Source organism: Piliocolobus tephrosceles, chromosome 5 (genome assembly GCF_002776525.5).
Source record: "Piliocolobus tephrosceles isolate RC106 chromosome 5, ASM277652v3, whole genome shotgun sequence".
Lineage (NCBI taxonomy): Eukaryota > Metazoa > Chordata > Mammalia > Primates > Cercopithecidae > Piliocolobus > Piliocolobus tephrosceles.
Genome location: NC_045438.1, coordinates 22134156 through 22158338, shown reverse-complemented (window position 1 = coordinate 22158338; position 24183 = coordinate 22134156). Strand labels below are relative to the sequence as shown.

General features: G+C 35.5%; 1 protein-coding gene across 1 annotated transcript in view; it reads left to right on the top strand.

Moving 5' to 3' along the window:
* TRDN (triadin) overlaps nt 1–24183 on the top strand; it is a 410542-nt gene that overhangs the window by 327786 nt on the left and 58573 nt on the right. Inside the window, exons 25-26 of the mRNA XM_026455003.2 lie at nt 20081–20107; nt 20824–20853. Of these exons, the coding sequence (XP_026310788.1) occupies nt 20081–20107; nt 20824–20853 (57 nt within the window). The remainder of the gene's footprint in view (nt 1–20080; nt 20108–20823; nt 20854–24183) is intronic.

Here is a 24183-nt window from a genome sequence, read left to right as displayed (position 1 = left end):
TTGACTATTAAGAAGTCAACTCTATTAGAAAGCATTCTGTTTCTAGGCTAATTTGTAAGTTCCTCTGATAGAACGTTCAGAAATTTAAAAGAAATAACTTGTCTCCATGTGAACATATTGCTTAGTTTATATCTTCTTTGCAATTCTAAAATATATTGGTTTCATTAATTATTTTAACCTATTCTCAATCTCCTTTTTACATTCTCTCATCCAACCATGCTTATATACTATTTGTAATGCTCAATTATATTATCTAGTTTTTAAAACAAAGCTCTTAGCTCATTCTTTTTCTATTTTCCCATTTAGTGGATCAATATAATATAATTTATGTATGGAAAATTTTCTCAAGTCTGTGATGAAGTACTTCACATTGGTGAGATGCTTAAAGAGGCCTGATATTTAATCAAATAATATTCCAGAGGAAAGTGTGTCAGATGCTTCTTATGGGCACCTGTGTGACATCTTTCCTTTTCTTTTACTTGTTGCTCAAATTTGACACTTAATAACCCAAAACATCTTAAGAAAGAAAAATAGGAGTATTTATTTGCGTGTAGTGGACAAGTAAAGACATAATAACTACCCATCTCTTCTAGTCTCATTTCCTTCGTCTCAGAACAAAACATTCTCAAGCCCAGGTGCTGATATTGAAGTGACAAATAGCAAACTTGAGAGAAATAATGGTTCCTTTAAGGGCCATGCTTGACTACTTTAGCCATGCCCGTCAAGATTCAGACATTTTACTGTGCTCTCCTTCTCACAAACCGTTCACCCCCTTCCCATGCCCTAACCAATGTCCTGACATTCCAAACAAGAATAGGATCTCCCAGGTCATATATCATAGTAGGAGCCCATTTCTTATTGTCTAATTTTTTTTTTTTTCCCAAGACCCACTTAAAGGATCAGGGTATGATGGGGAGGTGATTAGGGTGACAGAGTTTAGTAAATCTTAACAAATAAAACATGCTGTGCCAGAGAGTACTAATCAATAGAAAATTATCTCCAATGCATTTTCTATTCCAGACCAAAGCTATCCAATAGTCACACCTAAACATGGCATAATTTTCTCCATTTGTTAGGTGAAGTAATTATAATCAACATTAATGAGAAATCTCATATATAAACTTATACATGTTTTATTTTCACATATCCCAAAGCAAGATGACCATGATATAATTTTGAAAAATCTCCTATGCAGAGAGAAAAGGTAGTATTTCCTTTAATTGTATGTTTCAGTAAAGGGCTGCAGAGGAATTCTCTTTTTCTGCAACTCCTTCCCTAATATTTTAGCAACATTTTGATGAATTGTTAGCAGAAGTGTATTTGGAGTGTAAGTTTCTCAGTAAAGAAATTTTCCATTTTATGTGGTGTTGTCACTTGTTTATTAAAGACAATTACAGTTTATTATGTATGACAATGCACAAGTGCTAAGAATACAAAGATGATAGCTGCAGTCCCCTGCCTAGTGAATTTCATACCTTATTTGAGGGACACAAATGAGTAAATGATTGTAAATTATTGCAATTACAATGTAAAGGGATGGTGACTTACATAAGATGTTGAGAGTACAAATTATCTCTAACCCTTGGTGGAAGGAGGTCAGGAAAGGCTTCCAGAGAAAGATGAAGAGTGAGCTGAGTCTTAGTAAATGGGCATGGTTTAGTGAAAAGTAGCAAAAAGGAGAAAGGACACTTGAAAAGGAAAAATGATATATTTGAGGCCATAATGAAGGCAGGAATGGAGGAAGAAATAACCAAGTGGGGTCATACTCAAGATATCTTTACAAGATAGAATCAACAGGACTCTATGGACAATAGAGATGACTAGTTTCATTAATTATTAGAACCTAATAATCCCCTGTTTTTCCTTTTTTTAACTAACCATGCTTATGTACTATCTGTAAGGCTCAATATATTATCTAGTGTTTAAAACAATGCTCTTAGCTCAAATTTGTTTTTTTTTCAATTTCATGGATTAATGTAATGTTTATATATAAAAATATTTCTCAAGTCTGTGATGAAGTTATTCACACTTGTGAGTATGGGGAGGAATCGTAGAAGGCTTCTAACCTTCTGGTTGGAAGAGTAGGGGAAGTATGGTATCATTTACTAATATAGGAAACGTGTGGATGAAGAAATAGTACATCATGAATTCAATTTTGGATTTAAGTTTGAATTTACTGAGGTATATCCACTTTGTTTCAGAAGGTTAGATATGTGATTCAATAGTGGAAAAGGTTCGTTTACCCCTTGATATTCTATTCTTCTCCGTATTTTCAAGGGAAATTTGTGATGTCTGGAATGGATATGCCCTTTGCATGGCCTTTGAAGGAAATATACCTAGCATGACCTTTCAACCAAATCTTATTTCTGTGGCTATGCTCAGAATTAAACTCATCCCTAAGAATTCAGTTTCAATTGATAGGTAAGCCTGATTGGCAAAAAAATTCTTGGGAGACTGAAGGACTTAGCACATACTAAATGTTTACTGAATGAATTATTGGATAATTAAATAATCATTGTATAATATCAGTGTTATACTAAGATCCACATTTTTAAAAAAACTTCAAAGTAGTGTTTCTGATTAATCACATCTACTTCTTTGTTGGTTCTCTATTAACTTCCTCTAATCTTTCATGCTTGATCATGGTGCGAACAAAAATTTGCTGCTTAACAGTCTCTTTAACATCACTTTAGTCACCTTTGAACATCAAGAGGCAGGACCCAAAGGGTTTCTCATTAGTCATTTGAGGCAAAATATGAGATAACTGTCTGAGATGAAAAGTGAGAACAGAATGGTCAACAGTAAGATGCTTGAATAACAAGTAAAAATATTTCATAGAAATTATTCTATGTCCAGCCTCAAAAAAAAACTTCAAAAATAATGGGTGTTTAGAAAACTTAGCATAATGCATAGTCAGTGCATACCAACTAGGATGAAAAAGTCGTATCAACCACAGACCTTGCTACAGATGACCTTGGTTAAAGAACTTTCCAAACACTATCTTATCTTGCCCAGTATTGCTGCTTTTAAAAATAAAAAACACCATAAATATTATTTTTACTTCTTATCTATCAGGCCACTTTTCTGTCTATCCTAACGTGAAGCAAAATTTTTCCAGAAATTTATTCTAATTGTCAGAGACAATTCTTGCTTACCAAATGACTTTTAGAAGACTAAAGGGAAATTTTCAAAGCGTTTACCATTTCTTTCCCTGATGTTCAGCACTGTGTAAATAATATTAACATACATCATTATCCATGAAATCCCTAAAAACATTTTTCCAAAATTAGATACATAAAACTATATTATTTTATTCAAGTAACTTTTTACAGCACATTTGATAAATGAGACTGCCTTTATATGAGAATACTTCTATAAGTAAGGAAGAAAAAAGAATATTTGTTTACTCTAATTCATATACAGATCAGAAGGTGTTTTCTATTATAGTTTTATATTATATTTTATGTATTTAAAGTTTATATTTCCATTTTAATCTCGATAATTAAAAGTTTCGTGAATCTCAGAAAACGTGTCTCTGAGTAATAATGACTTCTAATAAAATGTGATAAAATTTCTAAACTGATTGAAGCATCCCATTAAAGTCCTTATGATATTTTCCTGCATCCCCCTAATGGTTTTCATACTGAATATATGTGGTTAAAAGTTTAGATATTAATCTTCAAGTCAATTTAAATGGTAAAATGCCTGTCAGATGGCTCTCTCTGGCTAAGATGGAAATCTGCAGCAGAGTCAACCTGTGCTCTGTTCTAAGTAGTGGTAGGCATAGATATATCTGCATCAGAATCACTGGTTAAAAACAAGATTTGTTAATATGCCCTTAAAGTTAAACATGCTCCCACAGCAGAAAATCTATCAGGAGTCGAGTAAATAGATTTCTTAAAGAGCAATAAACCCAGGAGAAAATAGTGCTCCATTTCAGGTTGATTTTTATCTGAACTGCATCTCCCGATTAAACAATTTAGTCTTGAGATTTAAATTAATAACATTTTTAAAGTTTTAATTTGTCATTCATTCATTTTTTTTTTTCTGTTTGAGACACAGTCTTACTCCATCACCCGGGATGGAATGCAGTAGCGCGATCTCGTTTCACTGCAACCTCCACCTCCTGATTCAAGCCATTCTAGTGTCTCAGTCTCCAGAGTAGCTGAGATTATAGGCATGTGTCACTAAACCTCGCTAATTTTTTGTATTTTTAGTACTGATGGAGTTTCACTATGTTGGCCAGGTTGGTCTCAAACTCCTGGTCTTGAGTGATCCACCTACCTTGGTCTTCCAAAGCGCTGGGATTACAGGCGTAAGCTGCCACATTAATTGATAAATAATAATTATGTATATATATGAGGTACAATATGATGTTCTGATTTATGGATGCATTGTAGAAAGAATCAATCGACTTAATTGAGATATCTGTCACCTCACCAATTTTTCATTGTTTTGTAATTAGAATATAAAAAATATTTTCCTTTGGCAATTTTAAAATATATAATATATTATAGATGCAGGGCAGGCGAGCCCCAAAGTGAAACTTAGCCTGCAAGTGTTCTTGACTTTGCTCACAAAAGAATTCAAGGGCAAGTCAGAGGTACATAAAAATAGCCTTACTGAAGAGGCAGCTTTACAGCTCTGGGGGTGTTAAGCTTTGTGACTGCTCCTGCCGAGCAGGGCTAGTACATAGGCAGAGAGTAGCATCTCAGGGCAGTTTTGTAGTCAGATTTATACCCACTTTTAATTGCATGCAGATTAAGGAGCAGTTTATGCAGGAATTTCTAGGGGAGGGGTAGTCATCGTTGAGTCACATGGAAAGGGGCAGTAACTCCTGGGTGTTGTCATGGCAAGGGTTAATTTACATGGCACACTAGTGGGCATGTCTGATTGAAAGCTGCTTTTGCCCTGGCCCTGTTTTAGGTAGTCCTTAATCTGGTCCAGTGTCTGAACTCTGCCTCTGGAGTCAAAGTCCTGCCTCCTTCCTCATTTCCTGCACCCTCAAAGATTAGATACTCCTCCTTAATCTTAAATGGACTGCAGAAGGGCGAGGTTCATTTTCTGTAACTGCTTCTTGCTGAGTTTATGGGAGTAGGTCCTGCCTAGCACTGGAGGAGTAAAAATCTCTAGATACCTGCTGTAAGGGGCCCCGAAGCAGGACACTTTCATTCTCCAGGTCAGTAGATGGGATTGGTTGGAAGTCTTGTGCCAGTACTGTTTTTACTTGGAATCATGGTAATCTACAACAGGGGTCCCCAAAACAGGGATTCCCAATCCCCAGGCCATTGACTGTTACTAGTCTGTGGCCTATTAGGCCTGCACGGAAGGATGTGAGCGGTGGGCAAGCCAGTGAGCATTATTGTCTGCTCTACACTTCCTGTTATATTAACAGCAGCATCAAATCTCATAGGAGTGCAAACCCTATTGTGAACTGCATATGCAAGGGATCTAGGTTACATGCTCCTTATGAGAATCTAACGCCTGATGATCTGAGGTCGGAATAGTTTCATCCTGAAACCATTCTCCCTATCCACACCCCCCACCTCAGGCTGTGGAAAAATTGTCTTCCATGAAACCAGTCCCTGGTGTCAAAAAGGTTGGGGCCCACTGATGTTGAAGACACAAACTTTACCAGGAGGTTAAATAAGCAAGGGCCAAAATTAGTAACAAGATAGCAACCAAGTTCCTAGGAGAGGTAAAAACCAGGTAAGACTTGGGAAGGCACTTCTGATAGTTGGCCAGATATAACTGGGGTCAGTGCCCTGGTCATATCTGTATAACCAGATAGCTTTCTCATAGACCTTTCGAATGTTAATCTCAATTTGTCCACAGTTGTTAACATATGTGCAGCAGGTTTTATTATTAACTGTGCAGAATCCACCGTGTTCAGCTGGTAAATAATCCAACACTAGTCTATTATCAAAAACCAAATTTGCCAAAGGGTCTAAGGACACTTGAATTCCCTTTAATGCGTGACCTGTGTTGGTGGCTAAGGTTTCCAGGATTTGAGTCAAGCTCCTTAGGATCGACTTATGGTAGACAAAGCCTCCCCAGGGTGCTGCTAGTCCTACCACTGCCTTGATTCCTGCCAGAATCAACCCTATTGCTGGCTTACTTCTGGTATTCTTGGGTCTTATGAAATAATAGACAGTGACCCCTGGGGGAAAAACAGTGGCCAATGTACATTCACCTCTGTTCCAAGTTTTTGATGTACAAGGGAAAGCTACTCCTAAGACAACAGGTGACTCCCTAGGGAGTTCCTAAAGGTGACAGTGTTTGACTTCTTCCCATTCATGACCAGAAACAAAAATGAGCCCGCAGGGGGCACAAACTGAAGCCCTACAGGGTATGATGTTTATCCTTTGCTTCCAAGTTGGGTCTATAGAGATATTTTTTCCATGTTCCAATGGGGGCAGCAGGACAATCTTTATTTTTCAGAAGGGGGGTACTCCTACCTTTCCAGACTAGGCAGTGATTTTTCCCTTGTATGTTGTGATCTGGAAGTTTGCACCATATATGATCTGCTAACTTAGAAGTGGAATCCCATTTACCTTACTTCAGCCTTGGGAACTTGCCAACTGTAGTTGAATCAAAGAATCACAAGGAAGCTTCTGCTGTTGCGTCATTAACACAACAGTGGGCGCAAATGATAGACTCATTTGTGCACTGGATATATAGATACACAATATTTCAGGTCCAAGTAATGGTGGCAGGAGGATTCAGGTACAATCCATTAATTGAGGAGAGTTCTATTTACCAAGTAGGGATTTAAATATTTCAGCATCACTGTGGTTAGTTAGGTCTGAGGTAAAAACCAGGTGAGATGTGGGAAGTGAGACTTGTAGTGAGTGATTTTCCAGATAAGCCATAAGATAGACCTCTCTATCCTGGGAATGTTGATGACAAATCCAGTAACTGTGAAGATGATTTCCTGATGCAATAATTGTTGAAATATTTACTACAGAGTTATGTTCCCACCCATACTGGATCATAGTAACTAGGAGAGCAAACAGGATAAACAGTGACATCGTGATTCAGCTGGGCCTTAACATGGCCTCTATACCCAACAAAGACAAAAGAGATGCTTCCCAAGAGATTGGTTAAAGTGATACAAAAAAAGTATTCGAATCAGGAATAAGAGAAAAATTAAAGCTCTCATTCTCACTCACAGCATCATGTTACCACTTCTGGCTGAGATGTTGATTCTTCAAATAGCAGAGGTCCCCCAAAAGTTCACAGATATAGGTATTGGTGTCCCCACTTTATACCTGTGACTCATAAGACATAGGTTAATCCTGGACAGATGTACTCAGCTAGGTATTCCCTGAAGCTTAACAGCAGTGAGGGTACTCAATGACACCTGATAAGGGCCCTTCCATTTTGGTTGTAGTTGATCTTCAGGGGATTCTTCTTTCCAAGCTTTAGCAAAAGTAAATCTCCTGGTTAAACAGGGGAGCTATTTTTCCTTTCTGAAGAAAGGTAATATTTCATTTTTATAGTGGAGAGCCTTTTGAACCTGACCTCAATTCCAAAAGGGAGAATGAAAGTTTGTATAGCTAATTACTATAAGCTAAGACCACAGCAGCTAAACTTGTCCATAGACAAGTCATTTTTATAAACTCATTTCCTGGCTCCTAGTCTCTGGCTCCCACACTGCTTAAAAGGGGTTCAAGGGCCAATAAGTGCCCACCCACTTCCACTCTGATCCAGGTCAGAACATCCAACTGGCTACAAGTCCCCTGACTCCAAATACCTCAGTCACAGGAGTCCCACTGAGATACATGATGGACCCAGGGCAGGCAGCACATGACCTTGTCATCAGCAAAGGACAAAATAAAATTTGGCCATTGATGCTGCCTCTAGCAGACCATGACAAAAAGGGATAATACAAAACAAAAATCAAGATCCATGGGCCAAAGGGAATGGAGCTGAGCAGGTACCTACTAGCCCCCAAAACCTTTCCAAGCAACTTAAGAGTTAAAAACCAAAAGCCAAAATGAGATTATATATTGAGGAAAACCAACAGCATAGAATTAGCTATATTTGGAGAAAACACTGCTCCCACAGATATCTAGGACAAAACACTTTACCGTCAGACCACAACAGCAATCATAAACAGAGGAGAAAAATTAAGAGGAGCTCACAAAAAAGCTGAAGGAGAGAGTTACATGAATCTGCATAGCTTTCAAAAGAAATACATTGCAGAATTGAAAATAAAAATTTCTGGTAATTTAGCAAAGTAATACCTTTAGAAAATTTGGATTTAATACATAGGCTGTTTTTGGAAAGTTTTTTACAAATAATTTTCTTTAATCGTAGCAAGTTTTTAATTATACACAAAGTTCCCTTTATAAATTCCCCTTTATGAATCTTACCAAAAATTGCACATACTATCTACAACATGCTTGAACTTTCTGACTTGTCCTATACTACCTCTATCTTAAATAGCCAGTCATTTTACTCTAGGACAAAAATTGACTATACAAGATCCCTCTTCATATAAAATTACTCTTTTATTATATACTTTCTTGCAAAAGAAAATACATTTTTTTTTATAGAGTCTCACTGCACCACCCAGACAGGAGTGTAGTTATGCAGTCTTGGCTCAGTGAAACCTCTGCCTCTTGGGTTCAAATGATTATCCTGCCTCAGCCCCCCATGTAGCTGGAATTACAGATGTGTACCACCATGTCTGGCTAATTTTTGTATTTTTAGTAGAAACAGAGTTTCACCATGTTGGCCAGGCTGGTCTCCGACTCCTGACCTTAAGTGATCTGCCTACCTCAGCCTACCAAAGTGCTGAGATTGCAGTTGTGATCCTCTGCACCAAACCAGAAAGGACATTTTCTATCCATAACATTCTTTACATCTCTCTTTTTTACTCACTGGTTCCCTCATATTTTGAACCTCCCTTTTAATAACTTCCAAATTAGACAAAAATTTTTTCCAAATAAAGGATATATTTCTTTGGCACATTTTATATAAACCTAGAAAGGAAGAAATCCTGAACTGCCAAGAAGACATTGACTTTCTATAGATGAGGATTATTGTATCATTTTAAGACTTTAAACCACACAATAAGCTCATTATTTAAGCATCGATTCCATTCTTCCACTTTTAACAATTTTATCTAGACCATTTCTAAGAAACAAGATACTATACAAAACTCATCACCATTTAAAGCCATTTTAACCATTTTAAAGCCTATGAACATCAGGGATTTACTTTGATAAAAATTCTAATATTACATTTTAGAAGGCATAATATTCTCTTCAAACTAATAAGCTTTGACTAGTCTTATTTAATTCATGAGTGCTCTTTTATTTATAAGCCAATTTCAAAGCATGCTAGACACAACAAATATCACAGTGCCTGTAGATAGAGTTAAAGAAACACACTAGATAAAATGACCTATACAAGACAACCGGATTCAAATTATTTACAAAATTGGGACCCATCTGCCTGACTAAATTTTGTTTGCCTCAATAGGTACAGAAAATAGAAAGAGACAGGGAAGGGGATTCCATAGCATCAAATAAAGAAGGGAAGGAGTGAACTGCATTACTCAAGGGAATATCCTGGAGTCCCTAAGCCACCAGAGAGCTCACCCAGTAGTGGAGACACTAAAGAAAAATGTTCAGGCAGCTGCTTATCTGCCACTGTGAGAAACTCTCCACTGGGTCTAGGGTCCAAGACTCCCAGTAAACTTACCTGAGCAAGACAGCTTGCAGCTTACTGGGGACAGTGAGAGAGTTTGCTCTAGGGTTGATGGAGAACTTTTTTTCCTTTTTTCTCTCACCAGGGATAGTCAAAACATTCTTATTGTCAATGGACCCCTTGCTCGTAGCAGGCACATTGATTCTGGCTCTGGGGCCCCCAAGTTGATAGCTCTTGTCTGGGCATTGTAGACACTGACTTCACTACCTTTACTCAAGATGGGTAACTCTGAGGGAAAAGGGGCTATCCCATAGGCAGAGAGTAGCAGCTCAGGGCAGTTTTGCAGTCATATTTATACCCACTTTCAATTGCATAAAGATTAAGGGGCAGATTATGCAGACATTTCTATGAAAGGGGTAGTAATCACTGGGACGTTATCATGGTAAGGGACAGTAACTCCTGTTGTCATGGCAATGGTAAATTGACATGGTCTGCTAGTGGAAGTGTCTGATTGAACGTTGCTTTCACTGAGGCCCTGTTTTAGCTAGGCCTCAATCTGAGCACCACCTCCAGAGTTGAGTTCTGCCTCCCACCTCATTGTCATTGGCTGTGATCACCATGAGTGCAATAGATTACTAAAAGTTATACCTCCAGTTTAACTGAAACTTTGTACCTTTCTATCAACATCACCTCTTTTCCCATCTCTCCCTCTCGTCTCTACCCTCTGATAACCACCTTCGTATTATCTGTTTCTATGAGATTGACTTATTTAGATTCCACATATAATCGTGCAGTATTTGTCTTTCTGTGCCTGGCTTATTTCACTTAACAGAATGTTCTTCATTTCCACTGATGTTGCAAATGACAGAATTTTCTTGTTTTTTTTAAAGGCTGTATAGTATCCTATTTTGTGTATGTCTGTGTATATATATTATATATAATATATAACATATATTTTATATATACACACTATACACACACACACACACACACACACACATGCACACACCACATTTTTAAATACATATATTTGTTGATGGACACTTAGTATCTTGCCTACTGTGAATAATGCTGAAATGAACATGGGAGTTCAAATATCTCTCCAACATCCTGATTTCAATTCCTTCGGATGTAACAGAAGTGAAATTGCTGAAAACTAGCTGAAAATTGCTGAATATGGTAATTCTAGTTTTTTGAGGAGCCTTCATGCTATTTTCCAAAGTGCCTGTACTAATTTATGTTTTCACCAACGTGTACAAGGGATTCCTTTTCTCCTCATTCTCATCAACACTTATCATTCATCTTTTTGATAATACTCATTCAAACAGGTGTGAGGTGTTATCTTATTGTACTTTAATTTACATTTCCCACATGATTAGAAATGTCAAGCATCTTTTCACATATCTGTTGGCCATTCATTTTGAGAAATGTCTGTTCACATGCTTTGCCCATTTTAAAATAAGGTTGTTTTCTGTTATTGAGATGTTCGAGTTCCTCAAATCTCTTTGCTTTTAGTCCTTTATCAGAAGTATGATTTGTCAATGTTACCTACCATTCCATAGGTTGTCTCTTCATTTTTATTGTTCCATTTGCTGTGCAGAAGCTTTTTAGTTTCATGTAATACCGTTAGTCTATTTTTCATTTTGCTCCCTGTACTTTTGGAGTCCTATCCGAGAAACAACTCCTTTGACCAGTGGAGTTCTTCCTTTGTATTTTATTTCAGTAGCTTTATAATTTCACGTCTTATCTTAAGTCTTCTGTAATTTTGAGTTGATTTTATGTATACACTGTGAAATAAGAGCCCAGTTTCATTGTCTGCATGTGAATATCCAGTTTTCCTGACACCATTTATTAAAGAGATGATTCTTTTCCTATTGTGTGTTTTTGGAACCTTTGTGAAAAATCAATTAACTAAATACATGGGCTTATTTTTGGTCTTTCTATCTTGTTTCATTTCTTGATGTGTCTGTTTTATGCCAGTACCATGCTGTATTAATTACAATAGCTTAACAGTATATTTTGAAAGCAGGGAGAGTAATGTCACTAGCTTTGTTCTTTTATCTCAAGATTGCTTTGGCTATTTGGAAACTTTTCTGGTTCTATAAAAATTTAGGATTCTTTTTTCTATTTTGTAGAAACTTATATTGAAACTTTGATAGAAATTGCATTGAATATTTAAATTAAAATTTAACATAAATATATCAGTTTAGATCTAGATGAGATTTTTGATATCATCTAATTCAACTTTCTTCATTTCTTTTTTTTTTTTTTTTTTTTTGGAAATAGAAGAACTAAGCAGGTTAAATGGTCATGACAAGGTTTCATAGCAAATGATTGTCCAAATGAGAACCAGAATCCAAGACTTAAGAACTCTTATCTCTTCCTTGTCCCAGTGTACTACACAATAAGTAACTTCTGATTGTAATGGTTCAAAATTTTATTACTTTGATTAAATGTTACTTTCAAAATTTATTTAATATAGTGCAGATAAGCTATTTTTATAGCCATAATTTTAAACTGCTATGACTGTTATTATTCATGTGTATGATATTTTAGGATAGTTTTGACTTGATTTTTCCCTTTTAACTCTTTGCTAATTCATTAAATATGGCCTTTATATTTTTATTTTTAAAATTAATCTATGCATAATAGGGGTAAAAATGGGAAACACGCCATTGACATTTTATTTGCTTTTAATGCAATTAAAGAAATTTGGAAAATACAGAAAATATAATAACTATAATAAAAAAGGCTAAAATCCCTATCATTACAATAAACATATATGGGTCTATGTGTATACTTTTATACTGCTACTTACTATTTGAAACATATTCTATCATATAGAGCCCATTACTACCTCCATGAGAACATCACGGCTACTATTTGATTTTATTTGTTAAAATATTTTTTCTTACATAAATTTGATTTCATACCGTATCTTTTATAGACCTCAATCACAAATGCCTAATTTGAATATTACTGTCATTGAGATTGAAAAGTTGACACACCGTGATCAACACAAGCATGCTCTGCTTTTAGGTTTATCTACTGATGTCTTAGTAGACTGAAAGCTTTCTCTTTGACTCTAATTAAGCCTTATTTGCTGAAACATAATATATACAATTAGATGGGACTCAGAATTGTGACAAACAGCCATACCTTTATGTTACATGAATGCTGTTTAAAACAAAAGCAACTACGGTTATCAAACAGTGGTTCTCAAACTTCAACATGCATCAGGTACACCTGGAAGATTAAATTTACATTTCTGATAAGTTCTTAGGTGATACTGTTGTTTGAGAACCACTGCCTTACAGAATTCTCCCCCAGTAATCTACTTTTGGGCTTGCTATTGCCACCTAAATATAGACCTTAGGGAGGACACAAACTTAGACCATGGGTAGACAGACATATACACACACTGTATTCATTAATATGATATGTGCTTAACTGCAAAATGTCTTCAGATTTGAAATGGGTCCAGTATCTTCTTAACTGAATATATAAATTCGTGAAACTGGACATGTAAAAGAATTAAAAGATGTTTATATTTTAATGGTGAGATTTCATTATTAGGACCTCTTTGCACTCTTCTTTCTGTGCTTCTTACCCGTTGATTAACAAATCCTAATAAATTATCCTTGTATGCACTATATGGGGTGAATGATGATTTTATCCCTTCAGGGGAATAATTTGTACATCTAAGTGGTCATCAGAATCATTTGAGGATATTAAATGACAAATCGCTGGGCCCCACCTCCAGAGTTTCTGATTTGGTAGGTCTGGAATGGAGTCCGAGGAGCTATATTTCTAGCAACTCTCCAGGTGCTGCTGCTGCTGGAAAGTACACTTTGAGGACCATTGCACTAGAACTTAGACTGACAAGGACTTCTCAGTGAGAAACACAGACACACAACACTGCCTCACATGCTGAAGAGTTTGTGAAACCTGATGCTTGTGGGTTTTTTTTAATTCCTACGTATTTTATTTTACTTTTTCATAGGTCTTTGGGGAACAGGTGGTATTTGGTTACATGAATAAGTTCTTCAGTTGTGATTTGTGAGATTTGGGTGCACTTATCACCCGAGCAGTATACATTGAATGCAGTTTGTAGTCTTTTATCCCTCACCCCACTCCCACACTTTCAACTGGGTCCCCAAAATGCATTGTATCATTCTTATGCCATTGCATCCTCATAGCTTAGCTCTCACTTATGAGTGAGAACATACAATGTTTGGCTTTCCAATCCTGAGTTACTTCATTTAGAATAATGGTCTCCAGTTCCATCCAGGTTGCTGTGAATGTCATTAATTCGTTCCTTTTTATGTCTGAGTAGTATTCCACTATGCCCAGCCTATACCACAATTTCTTCATCAACTCATTGACTGATGGGCATTTGGGGTGATTCCATGCTTTTGCAATTGTGAATTGCGCTGCTATAAACATTTCTGTGGAATTATCCTTTAAGTATAATGATTTCTTTTCCTCTGGACAGATACCCAGTGGTGCAATCAAAGGATCAAATGGTAGTCCTACTTTTAGTTCTTTAAAAAATCTCCACACTGTTTTCCAAAGTGGTTATAAAGCTTACATTCCCACCAGCAGTGTAGAAGTACTCCCTTTTCACTGCAGCCATGACAACATCTATTATTTTTTAATATTCTTGCAGAAGTAAGGGGGTATCACATTGTGGTTTTGATTTGCATTTTCCTGATTGTTAGTGATATTGAGCATGTTTTCACATTTTCGATGGTCATTTATATATCTTCTTTTGAGAGTTATTTGTTCATATCCTTAGCCCACTTTTTGATGGGATTTATTTTTCTTGCTAATTTGTTAGAGTTCGTCATAGATTCTGAATATTATTTCTTTGTCAGATGTACAGATTGTGAAGATTTTCTCCCACTCTGTGGGTTGTCTGCTTACTCTGCTGACTGTTCCTTTTGCTCTGCAGAATTTCTTCAGTTTAATTAAGTCCCACCGATTTATCTTAGTTTTTGTTGCATTTGCTTTTGGATTCTTGGTCATGAATTATTTTCCTAAGCCAATGTCTAGAAGAGTTTTTCTGATATTATCTTCTAGTTTCAGGTCTTAGATTTAAGTCATTGATGCATCTTGAGTTGATTTCTGTAGAAGGTAAGAAATGAGGATCCAGTTTCATTCTCCTACACGTGGCTTGCCAATTATCCCAGCACCATTTGTTGAATAGGGTGTCCTTTCCCCACTTTATGTTTTTCTTTGCTTTGTCAAAAGCAAACTGTAAGTGTATGGCTTTAGTTTGGGGGTTCTCTATTCTTTTCCATTGGTCTTTGTGCCTATTTTTATACCAGTACAACACTGTTTTTGTGACTATGGCCTTATAATATAGCTTGAAATCATGTAATGTGATGCCTCCAGATTTATTTTTTTTTTTTGCTTAGTCTTGCTTTGGCTATGTGGCTCTGTTAGGGTTCCATATGAATTTTAGGATTTTTTTCTAGTTCTGTGAAAACTAACGATGGTATTTTGATGGGAACTGAATTGAATTTGTGGATTGCTTTTGGCAGTGTCGTCATTTTCATATGTTGATTCGACCCTGGTCATTTTCACAATACTCATTCTATCCATCCATGAGCATGTATTTCCATTTGTTTGTGTCATCTATGATTGCTTTCAGCAGTGTTTTGTAGTTTTCCTTGTAGAGGTCTTTCACTTCTTTGGTTAGGTGTATTTCTAAGTATATTAACTTTTTTGCAGCTGTTGTAAAAGAGGTTATGTTCTTGATTTCATTCTCAGCTTGATCACTGTTGGTATATAGCAGAGCTACTGATTTGTGTACATTAATTTTGTTTCCTCAAACGTTGCTGAATTCATTTATCAGTTCTAGGGGCTTTTGGGAGAAGTCTTTAGGGTTTTCTGGGTGGACAATTTTATCATCGGCAAACAGCAACAGTTTGACTTCCTCTTTACCAATTTGAATGTCCTTTATTTCTTTATCTTGTTTGATTGATCTGGCTAGAATTTCCAGTACTATGTCGAAAAGAAGTGGTGAGAGTGGGCATCCTTGTCCTATTCTAATTCTCAGAGGGAATGCTTTCAACTTTTTCCCATTCAGTGTTATGTTGGCTGTGGGTTTGTGGTAGATGGCTTTTATTACATTTAGGAATTTCCCTTGGATGCCAATTTTGCTGAGGGTTTTAATCAGAAAGTGATGCTGCATTTTGTCAAATGCTTTTTCTGTGTCTATTCAGGTGATCATGTGATTTTTGTTTTTAATTCAGTTTATATGGTATATCGTATTTATTGACTTGCATATGTTAAACCATCCCTGCATCCCTGTTATGAAACACACGTGATCATGGTGGATTATCTTTTTGATATGCTCTTGGATTTGGTTAGCTAGTATTTTGGTAAGGATTTTTTGCATCTATGTTCATCAGGAATATTGATCTGTAGTATTCTTTTTTGTTATGTCCCTTTCTTGTTTGTATTGGTGTGATGCTGGCTTCATACAATGATTTAGGGTGGCTTTCCTCTATCTCTATCTTGTGGAATAGTGTCAACAGAATCAGTACCAATTCTCCTTTAAATGCCTGATAGAATTCTGCTGTGAATCTTTCTGGTCCTGTAATTTTTTTTTCATTGGTAATTTTTTTATTACCATTTCAATCTTGCTGCTGTTTGTTACTGATCTGTTGGAGGTTTCTAATTCTTCCTGATTTAAGCTAGGAGGGTTGCATATTTCCAGGAATTTATTCATCTCATCTAGGTTTTCTAGCTTATGTGTTTAAAGGTGTTCATAGTAGTCTTGAATAATCTTTCATATTTTTGTGGTGTCAGTTGTAATATCTCCCATTTTGTATCTAATTGAGCTTATTTGGATCTTCTCTCTTCTTTCCTTGGTTAATCTTATTTATCTTTTCAAAGAACCGTCTTTTTGTTTCATTTATCTTTTATATGTTTTTTGTTTGTTTCAATTTCGTTTAGTTCTGTTCTGATGTTGGTTATTTCTTTTCTTCTGCTGGATTTGGGTTTGGGTTTGGTTTGTTCTTGTTTCTATAGTTCCTTGAAGTGTGAACTTAGATTGTCTATTTGTGCTCTTCCAGACTCTCTGATGTAGGCATTTAAGGCTATGAGCTTTCCTCTTAGCACCGCCTTTGCTGTTTCACAGAGTTTGTAATAGCTCGTTTCACTATTATCATTGAGTTCAAAGAATTTTTAAATGTCCATCTTGATTTCATTGTTAACCCAATGATCATTCAGAAGCATGTTATTTAATTTCCATGTATTTTCATGGTTTTGAAGGTTCCTTTTGTAAATGGATTCCAATTTTATTCCACTGTGATCTGAAAGAGTACTTGTTATTTCAGTTTTCTGAAATTTTTAAAGACTTGTTTTATGGCTTATCAAAAAAGTGATTCTAGATGATTTCCAGGATCTTTTAAGTTTTGAAATACTTTCATTTTACATTATAAAATATATAAGGTCCTACTGTTCTTATATCAAATTATTATCTTGTATTAAACTTTAATGGACTTATTTAATGAGTCTTTATAAGATTACTTGAGTAAAAATTTTTCCAGTGAAGACCTGTATGTGTATTGTATGCCCCAAATAATATTACACTTATAAATTTTACAAAAGTCAAATTTTATGATAATGACCTACATTGTCTTGACAAAATTAAAATATAATAAATCTCTGTTGAGGAACAAGACTAATTTCCTTATTTGATCTAATAATAAAGCAGTTTCTGTGATATAATTAACCAAATTATATATTTGGAAAGTTTACTTTTTTCTACTTTTACAATGAAAATTCTAAACCACATAATATGTAGGCTTTAGGGCACTCTTGATTGGTTTTTGATGCATTTCTCTTACATTGTAGAAGTAGTTATAAAGTTTAATGTAAATATAAGACAGAAAATTTCTTTATGAATGAATTAATATAGTAATTTGAAAAATATCTGTTAAAATATGTTAAATCTATTTACAGACACGTGGATCAGAAAGATTATAAAATTACTTCACCGTTGATCACTGCTAAACAATCATCTTAGGAAGAAATTTTGTATAAAACAGATTATGTAAAAACCTTTATTGATATTATTCAATAATGACTGCAGAGCTAGAATTATTAACAAGCTAAACTATATAGACCTAGGTTCATTGTAGACCTCTGACTGTTGATACATATATAAATTCTGGAACTGAGCCTGTAGATGCATCACTCCCATCCTCCAGTATCTGCCTCTGTTGTCACACGGTGTTCTCTCTATGTGTCTTCATATTACATTCCCTTTATGTTTGTCCATCTCTGTATCTCTTTTCCTCTTTTGATCAGAACACTAGTCATGTTGGATTAGGGCCCAGCCTAATGATCTCATCTTAGCTTAATTATAACTATGCATACTCTTATTTCCACAAAAGGTCACATTCATAAGGTACTGGGCATCTGGACTGCCACATATATTTTGGGAGACAGAAGTCAGCTTCTAACAGATAGTATAAAGAAAAAGCAGAATAGCTAGAAAGATGTTATATGCATGCTGATGAGGCTGATATAGGACATGGCATGTGGACAACTAACTTGAAACCCAAATTTTATAATTAGACAGCTTTGTGGGAATAGGCAGTTGTCCTGTATTTATCACAACTTGGTTTTATAAATAGCAGAACTATTAAGTCAACGTTATCTTAATCTAGTTGGGCTTTAAGAGCACAACTGAACATATATATTTTCACACAATTGTATGTGTGTTTTAGGGTTTTTTGGTGTTTCCATTCATGTTTCTTAGAGGCTTGTGTCAATACATGTGTTAGATGCTCAGAAAGAAATATGACTATTTGTCCTTTCCAATACCACTGGAGAGAATCTCTGTAACCTTGATTTTATCCTTACATTTAGCCAGATCACATAGTTATGTCCCTAAATCACATTTATTGGGCTCAAAGTGACTTTCCTCTTACTGAACTGTGTTTTGTATAGCATCTCTGGTGCATGTTGAGAACAATAGGTGGAGTTCTATAAATCCATTACATATTAAGGTAAAAATATTGCTGAGGCTGTTATTTACATTATACAGCCTTTTGTTCTAAGAACCCAGGAAACAAATTTATCTCAGTTATCATTGCCAGTGATTACTCTGCTTCTCTTAAACAAAGTAAGTATTTATATCTTAAGAACATCGTAAATTGTTTAACATTTGTGCTTTTTGTTTTCGCCTGAATATCAGAAAGATGAGAGGTAAATTTGCAACCCAAGTCAAATAAACTATGCAGTAACTGTCACATGTATTTTGTGTTCTAATACTCTACCTTACACTGACCTGTGATCACTAACTGTCTTGGCCTTTCCAGACTCCCAGCTCCATCTTATAAGTTCAGCAATTTGCCTAGGCTGAGTTGCTAGGCAACTCATTGCTGCACTAAGGCCTTGTAACTTTCTCCAAGCACTAAACAGAAGCAATCATAGGGTACATCTGATTTGTTTCCCATCACTAAAGTATCACTGTTCTTTGTTGTCTGATGTTCAATATCTTTAAAACCATTGTTTTATATATTTTGTCTGTTTTCCTTAGTTTCCAGTATGAGGACTAATTAGACCCCGTTATGTTATCTTTGCTAAAAGAAAAAGTCACTAGGATAGGTTTGAAATTAAAAGAAGGCAGTATTAATATTTATCCCATTACAGTAGAGCATACGTATTATGTTTACCTTTCCCAAAAGTCAAGTGAACAAGAATTTAAAAAGAAAGGGAAAGTGATCAATGTGGTCAAATGTGTTCATTAGTCTTGGAAAGTAACAGAAAATTGGTGACCAGAAAGACTAATACATAGAATGGTGGAGCTAGAAACTAGATTATAGTGAATTAATGATGAATTGGGAGTGAGAAGTAGAAAAAACAAGTAAAGATGATATTCCTTAAAAAGTTGAGTTGAACAGTGATGGACAGGTACTAGAAGGCATTTGCAAGAAAACAGAATCAGAGAAAAGTGTTGACTATTCAAATATTTGTTGATACAAAAAAGAGAGAAAATTAAAACTGACTATGAATAGAGCAGAGGCTGACAAAATGGCCCACAGACTGTCCACTAATTTTTATAAAGCTTTATTGGAACACAGTCACTCATATTTATTTACATTATTATCTATAGCTACTTCTATATCCACACAAATAAAGAATTGTGAGAGATCATATGGCCTAAAACCTGAAAATATATACTATCTAACTGTTACAGAAAAAGTTTGTCAATCTTGCACTGAAGAACTTAGCCATAAGTTACACATTCTATAGAATTTTGACAAAAAAGGATAAGTGGAGTCTATATTGTTTGATTTTTATTTTCAAATATATAATATTATATCATATTCAATAAAGTCAATTTAATAAGAATCATATGACTCAGCCTTTAATAATTTTTAATAATTTTTTCTAGGCAAAGAAGTCAAGCCTAAACCTCCACGTATGTTATATGCATGCTAAAAAACAAATACATACATATGTAGACACATACATAAAATAGATCTTAAATGCATGCTGTTATTTATCTTGATTTCATGTTCAATATTTTGCTTATAGTCAAAGGCTTGTTTTGTACAGACAATGTACTCATTCTCTTCCGTGTATTTCTGAGAAAATGCTATGCCAAAATTTTCCTTCGTCCTTTATTCACTGGAAGTATCTTTCCTCACCTTGTCCTTAAAAATCTCAGCTCACATTTCCATTATTTTCCCAAAAAAAATTTTCTTTTTTTTTTTTTGAGACAGAGTCTCACTCTGTTGCCCAGGCAGTGGCAATGGTGCGATCTCCGCTTACAGCAACCTCTGCCCCCCAGGCTCAAGTGATTCTTGTGCCTCAGCTTCCCCAGTAGCTGGGATTACAGGCACCCACCAACAAACCTGGCTGGCCTCCCAAAGTACTAAGATTATAGGCATGAGTCAACATGCCTGGCCCTCGAAATATTTCTTATTGGGATCAATAGTGAGGAATTTGTTGTTACGTACTAGTTTGCCACAATCATAAGAAGACAATTAATATGACATTAACTTTTCAAAGTTAATATGAGATTGAAACCAATGAATAACATACAAAATAATTATATAAAAATAAATATACATGAATACAGGAAATGAATATCTTTCTATAATCATTTTTACTAATGTTCATCTATATTTTTAGAACTACAAGGAAAAAAAGAAGAGAAGCCAGGTATGTATATTTTATTTATAGACATATATGCTTTCTATGTTTATAATAAATAGCACAATATCTCTTTGCAAATGTCATGTCCTAGTACAAATATTATATCAAATTTTATCCTTGACCAACTTAAAAAAACTAATAAAATATATATTTCTCTATGTTACCCACTTCTAGAAAAAACTCTATTTGCGTAGGTGAAATCTCTGAGAAATTTACATGGTTCAGAAGAAGTAACTGACTAATTGAACTGACTCCCACAAAACCAAAATTTTCTCTGCTAATTGTAGGACACAGACATTCAATCAGCAAAACATCTATTCTCATCCTTCTCTCTTTTGAGGCTTTTCAGTCAGATGCACATTTCTGAAGGCTACAGTAGGCAGTAGAAACTTTTTCAAAAGAACACTCAACTGTCTGGTTCTGAACACAGTTAAAATTTTGTTTAATGTTTCATAATTGTATTATTGTTCTAGGGCTACTGTAGTAAAATTCCACAAACTGGGTGGCTTGAAACAACAGAAATTTATTCTCTCATAGTTCTGGAGGGTAGCAGTCCAAAATGAAGGTATCACAAGGGACCTGCTATCCATGAAATCTGTAGAGAATTCTTTCTTGCATCTTCTGGTGTTTTCCAGCAATCCTTCATGTTCCTTGGCTTGTAGAAGCATCACTTTTAATCTCTGCCTCCATCATCACTTGGAAACCTTCTCCCATTGTGTCTCTATCTCTGCAAACCCTTCTCCTCTAATAAGCACACCAGCCATATTGGATTAAGTATCCACCCTACTGCCCTATGACAACATCTTAACTAATTACATCTGCAATAACCCTATTTACAAACAAGGTCATATTTTAAGGTACTGGAGGTTAGGTTGTAAGCATACCTTTTGGAAAGATGCAATTAAATCCATAACAGTCCATTCTCTGGCTGGCCCAAAATTTATGTCTTCCATAGGTGCAAAATATGTTCACCCCATCCCAACATTTCTAAAAGTCGTAACCATTCTAGCATGGTTCTAAGTCCAAAATTTCTTCTAAATATCAATCAGTAGTTCCAAATCTCATTATCTAAAGCATCTAAATCAGTTATATATGAAACTTGGAGTATGATTCTTCCTTCAGCAAAATTCCTCTTCTCTGTGAACCTGTGAAAACATGAAACAAATTATTTACTCCCAAAATAAAATGATGAGACAGGTATAGGATGGACATTCCTATTTTAAAGGGAAGAAATTACAATAAAATAAAAAGAGGTCCTGATTCCTAAAGCAAATCCAAAACCTAGCATATTTCAAAGCCTGAGAATATTCTCTCTGGCTCAGTGCTCTGTACTCTGAACCTGGTGGAACAGTGGCCCTGCCCTCTTAGGTCAGCAAGCCGAGAGCCCTGCCTTGTCTGCCACAGGAGGTCCCATCAATCCAAGCGTTTGAATTCATGGCTCTTCTCTTACAGTCATTATCCCTTCATTTTATCATGCCTCTGTCCCTTTTTGTCCAGGCTGGCATTGTTTTTGCTTCTTTAAAATTCTCAAAAACCTGACTAGTATCACAATTAATTCATGGGGCGTCTAAACTATTAGATAAGAGGGTCCTCCACAGATCTTTCCTGGATAACCACATCTCTATTTCTGTCTTCTGCTGAAGTGGCTCCATGAGTCATACATCTAATCTCTTTAGCAAAAGTTTGTCCAGCCATCCTTGGCCCTATCTCCGTGGCACACTGTCTAGATAGGCTGAGAATTTTTCAAATCAGTAAGTGCCAGTTCTTACTTGATTAACACTTTCTTCTTCAATTTATGTGTATCTTTTCACATTTTATTATAAACAACAAGGAAAAATCAACCTGCACCGTCCATACTTTGCTTGAAAATGTTCTTAGCTAAATTTTTAAGTATTCACTTATGATCTCCACCTTCCACCTAACAGAAGAACACAATTTATCCAAGTTTTCTGCTACTGTATAACAAATATTACCTTTCCTTCAGTGGCCAATAATATATTCCTCGTTTTCTTGAGACCTCATCTTTAAAATTCATTTATCTAGCGACATTCTACTTCTACTTATAATAATATACATCTATATGATTTGAATGTGTTTTCTCAAAATTTAAGTGTTACCTGTGTAATAAATAGAATAAATAGTATTGAGAGCTGGAGGCTTGAAGAGGTGATTAGGCCATGAGAGCTCCTCCTTTGTGAATGGGAACAAGGCCTGTATAAAAGAGGTTTCATGCGTTGTTCAACTAGCCTGCTGTCTTCTTTTGCCTTTGCCCTGTAAGGACACAGCATTCCTTCTCTCTGGAGGACATAGTAGCAAGGTACCATCTTCGAACCAGAGACCAAACCTGCTAATACCTTAATCCCGAACTTCACAGTCTCTAGAAGTATAAGAAATACATTTCTGTTCCATGTAAATTACCCAGTCTGTGATATTCTATTATAGCAGCACAAAATGGACTAAGTCAGAAAGGCACCATTTAAAATGACAAGAGCTTTTTCTATAGCTCTCTTGAATTCTTTCTGAGCCCTCATCAGAATAACCTTTAATGTCAATATTTCTGCCAGTAGTCTCTTAAAAACAACCTGGGCTTTCTATATTAAGTGTCTCAAAATTCTTCGAACCTCTACCCATTACCCAATTTCAAAACCACTTTTACATGTATAGGTATTTGTTTCAGCAGCACCTATGTTCCTAAACAAAAATTGACTAGTTTCCTCGGATGGCTACAATAAAATATCACAAATTGTGTGGCTTAAAACTATAGAAATTTTTCTCTTTCACAATTTTGGAGGTTAGAAGTCAAAAATCAAGGTGTTGACAAAGCAACACTTCCTTTTAAACCGTAGAGGAGAATATTTCTTTGCTTCTCCTAGCTTCTGGTGTTTTCTAACAATCCTCAGTGTTTCTTGGTGTGAAGATATATGACTTCAATCTCTGCCTCTATTATCGCATGGTCATCTTCTCTCTTTGTGTCTCTCTCTTTGTGTCTCTTCTCCTCTTCTTATAAGGACAATAGTCATATTGGATTAAGAACCTACCCTTCTCTAGCATGACCTCATCTTATCTTAACTAATTACATAGGTAGCAAGTCTATCCAAATAAGGTTACATGCTGAGGTACTGGGGGTCAGGACTCAACAGATTGTTTAGGAGAACACATTTGAGCCATAACACTAGATGTCTAAATTGCTAACTCACATAATTACCCAATTAGATCTATTTCAAAGAGTCTCTTCCAGCTCTTGTTGTTAAAATAATTTGTCTTATGTTGACTTTGGAACCATTTCCTGCAACAATCATCTTAGAAAAAAGTAGAAAATTTAGATTTAAAAGAATT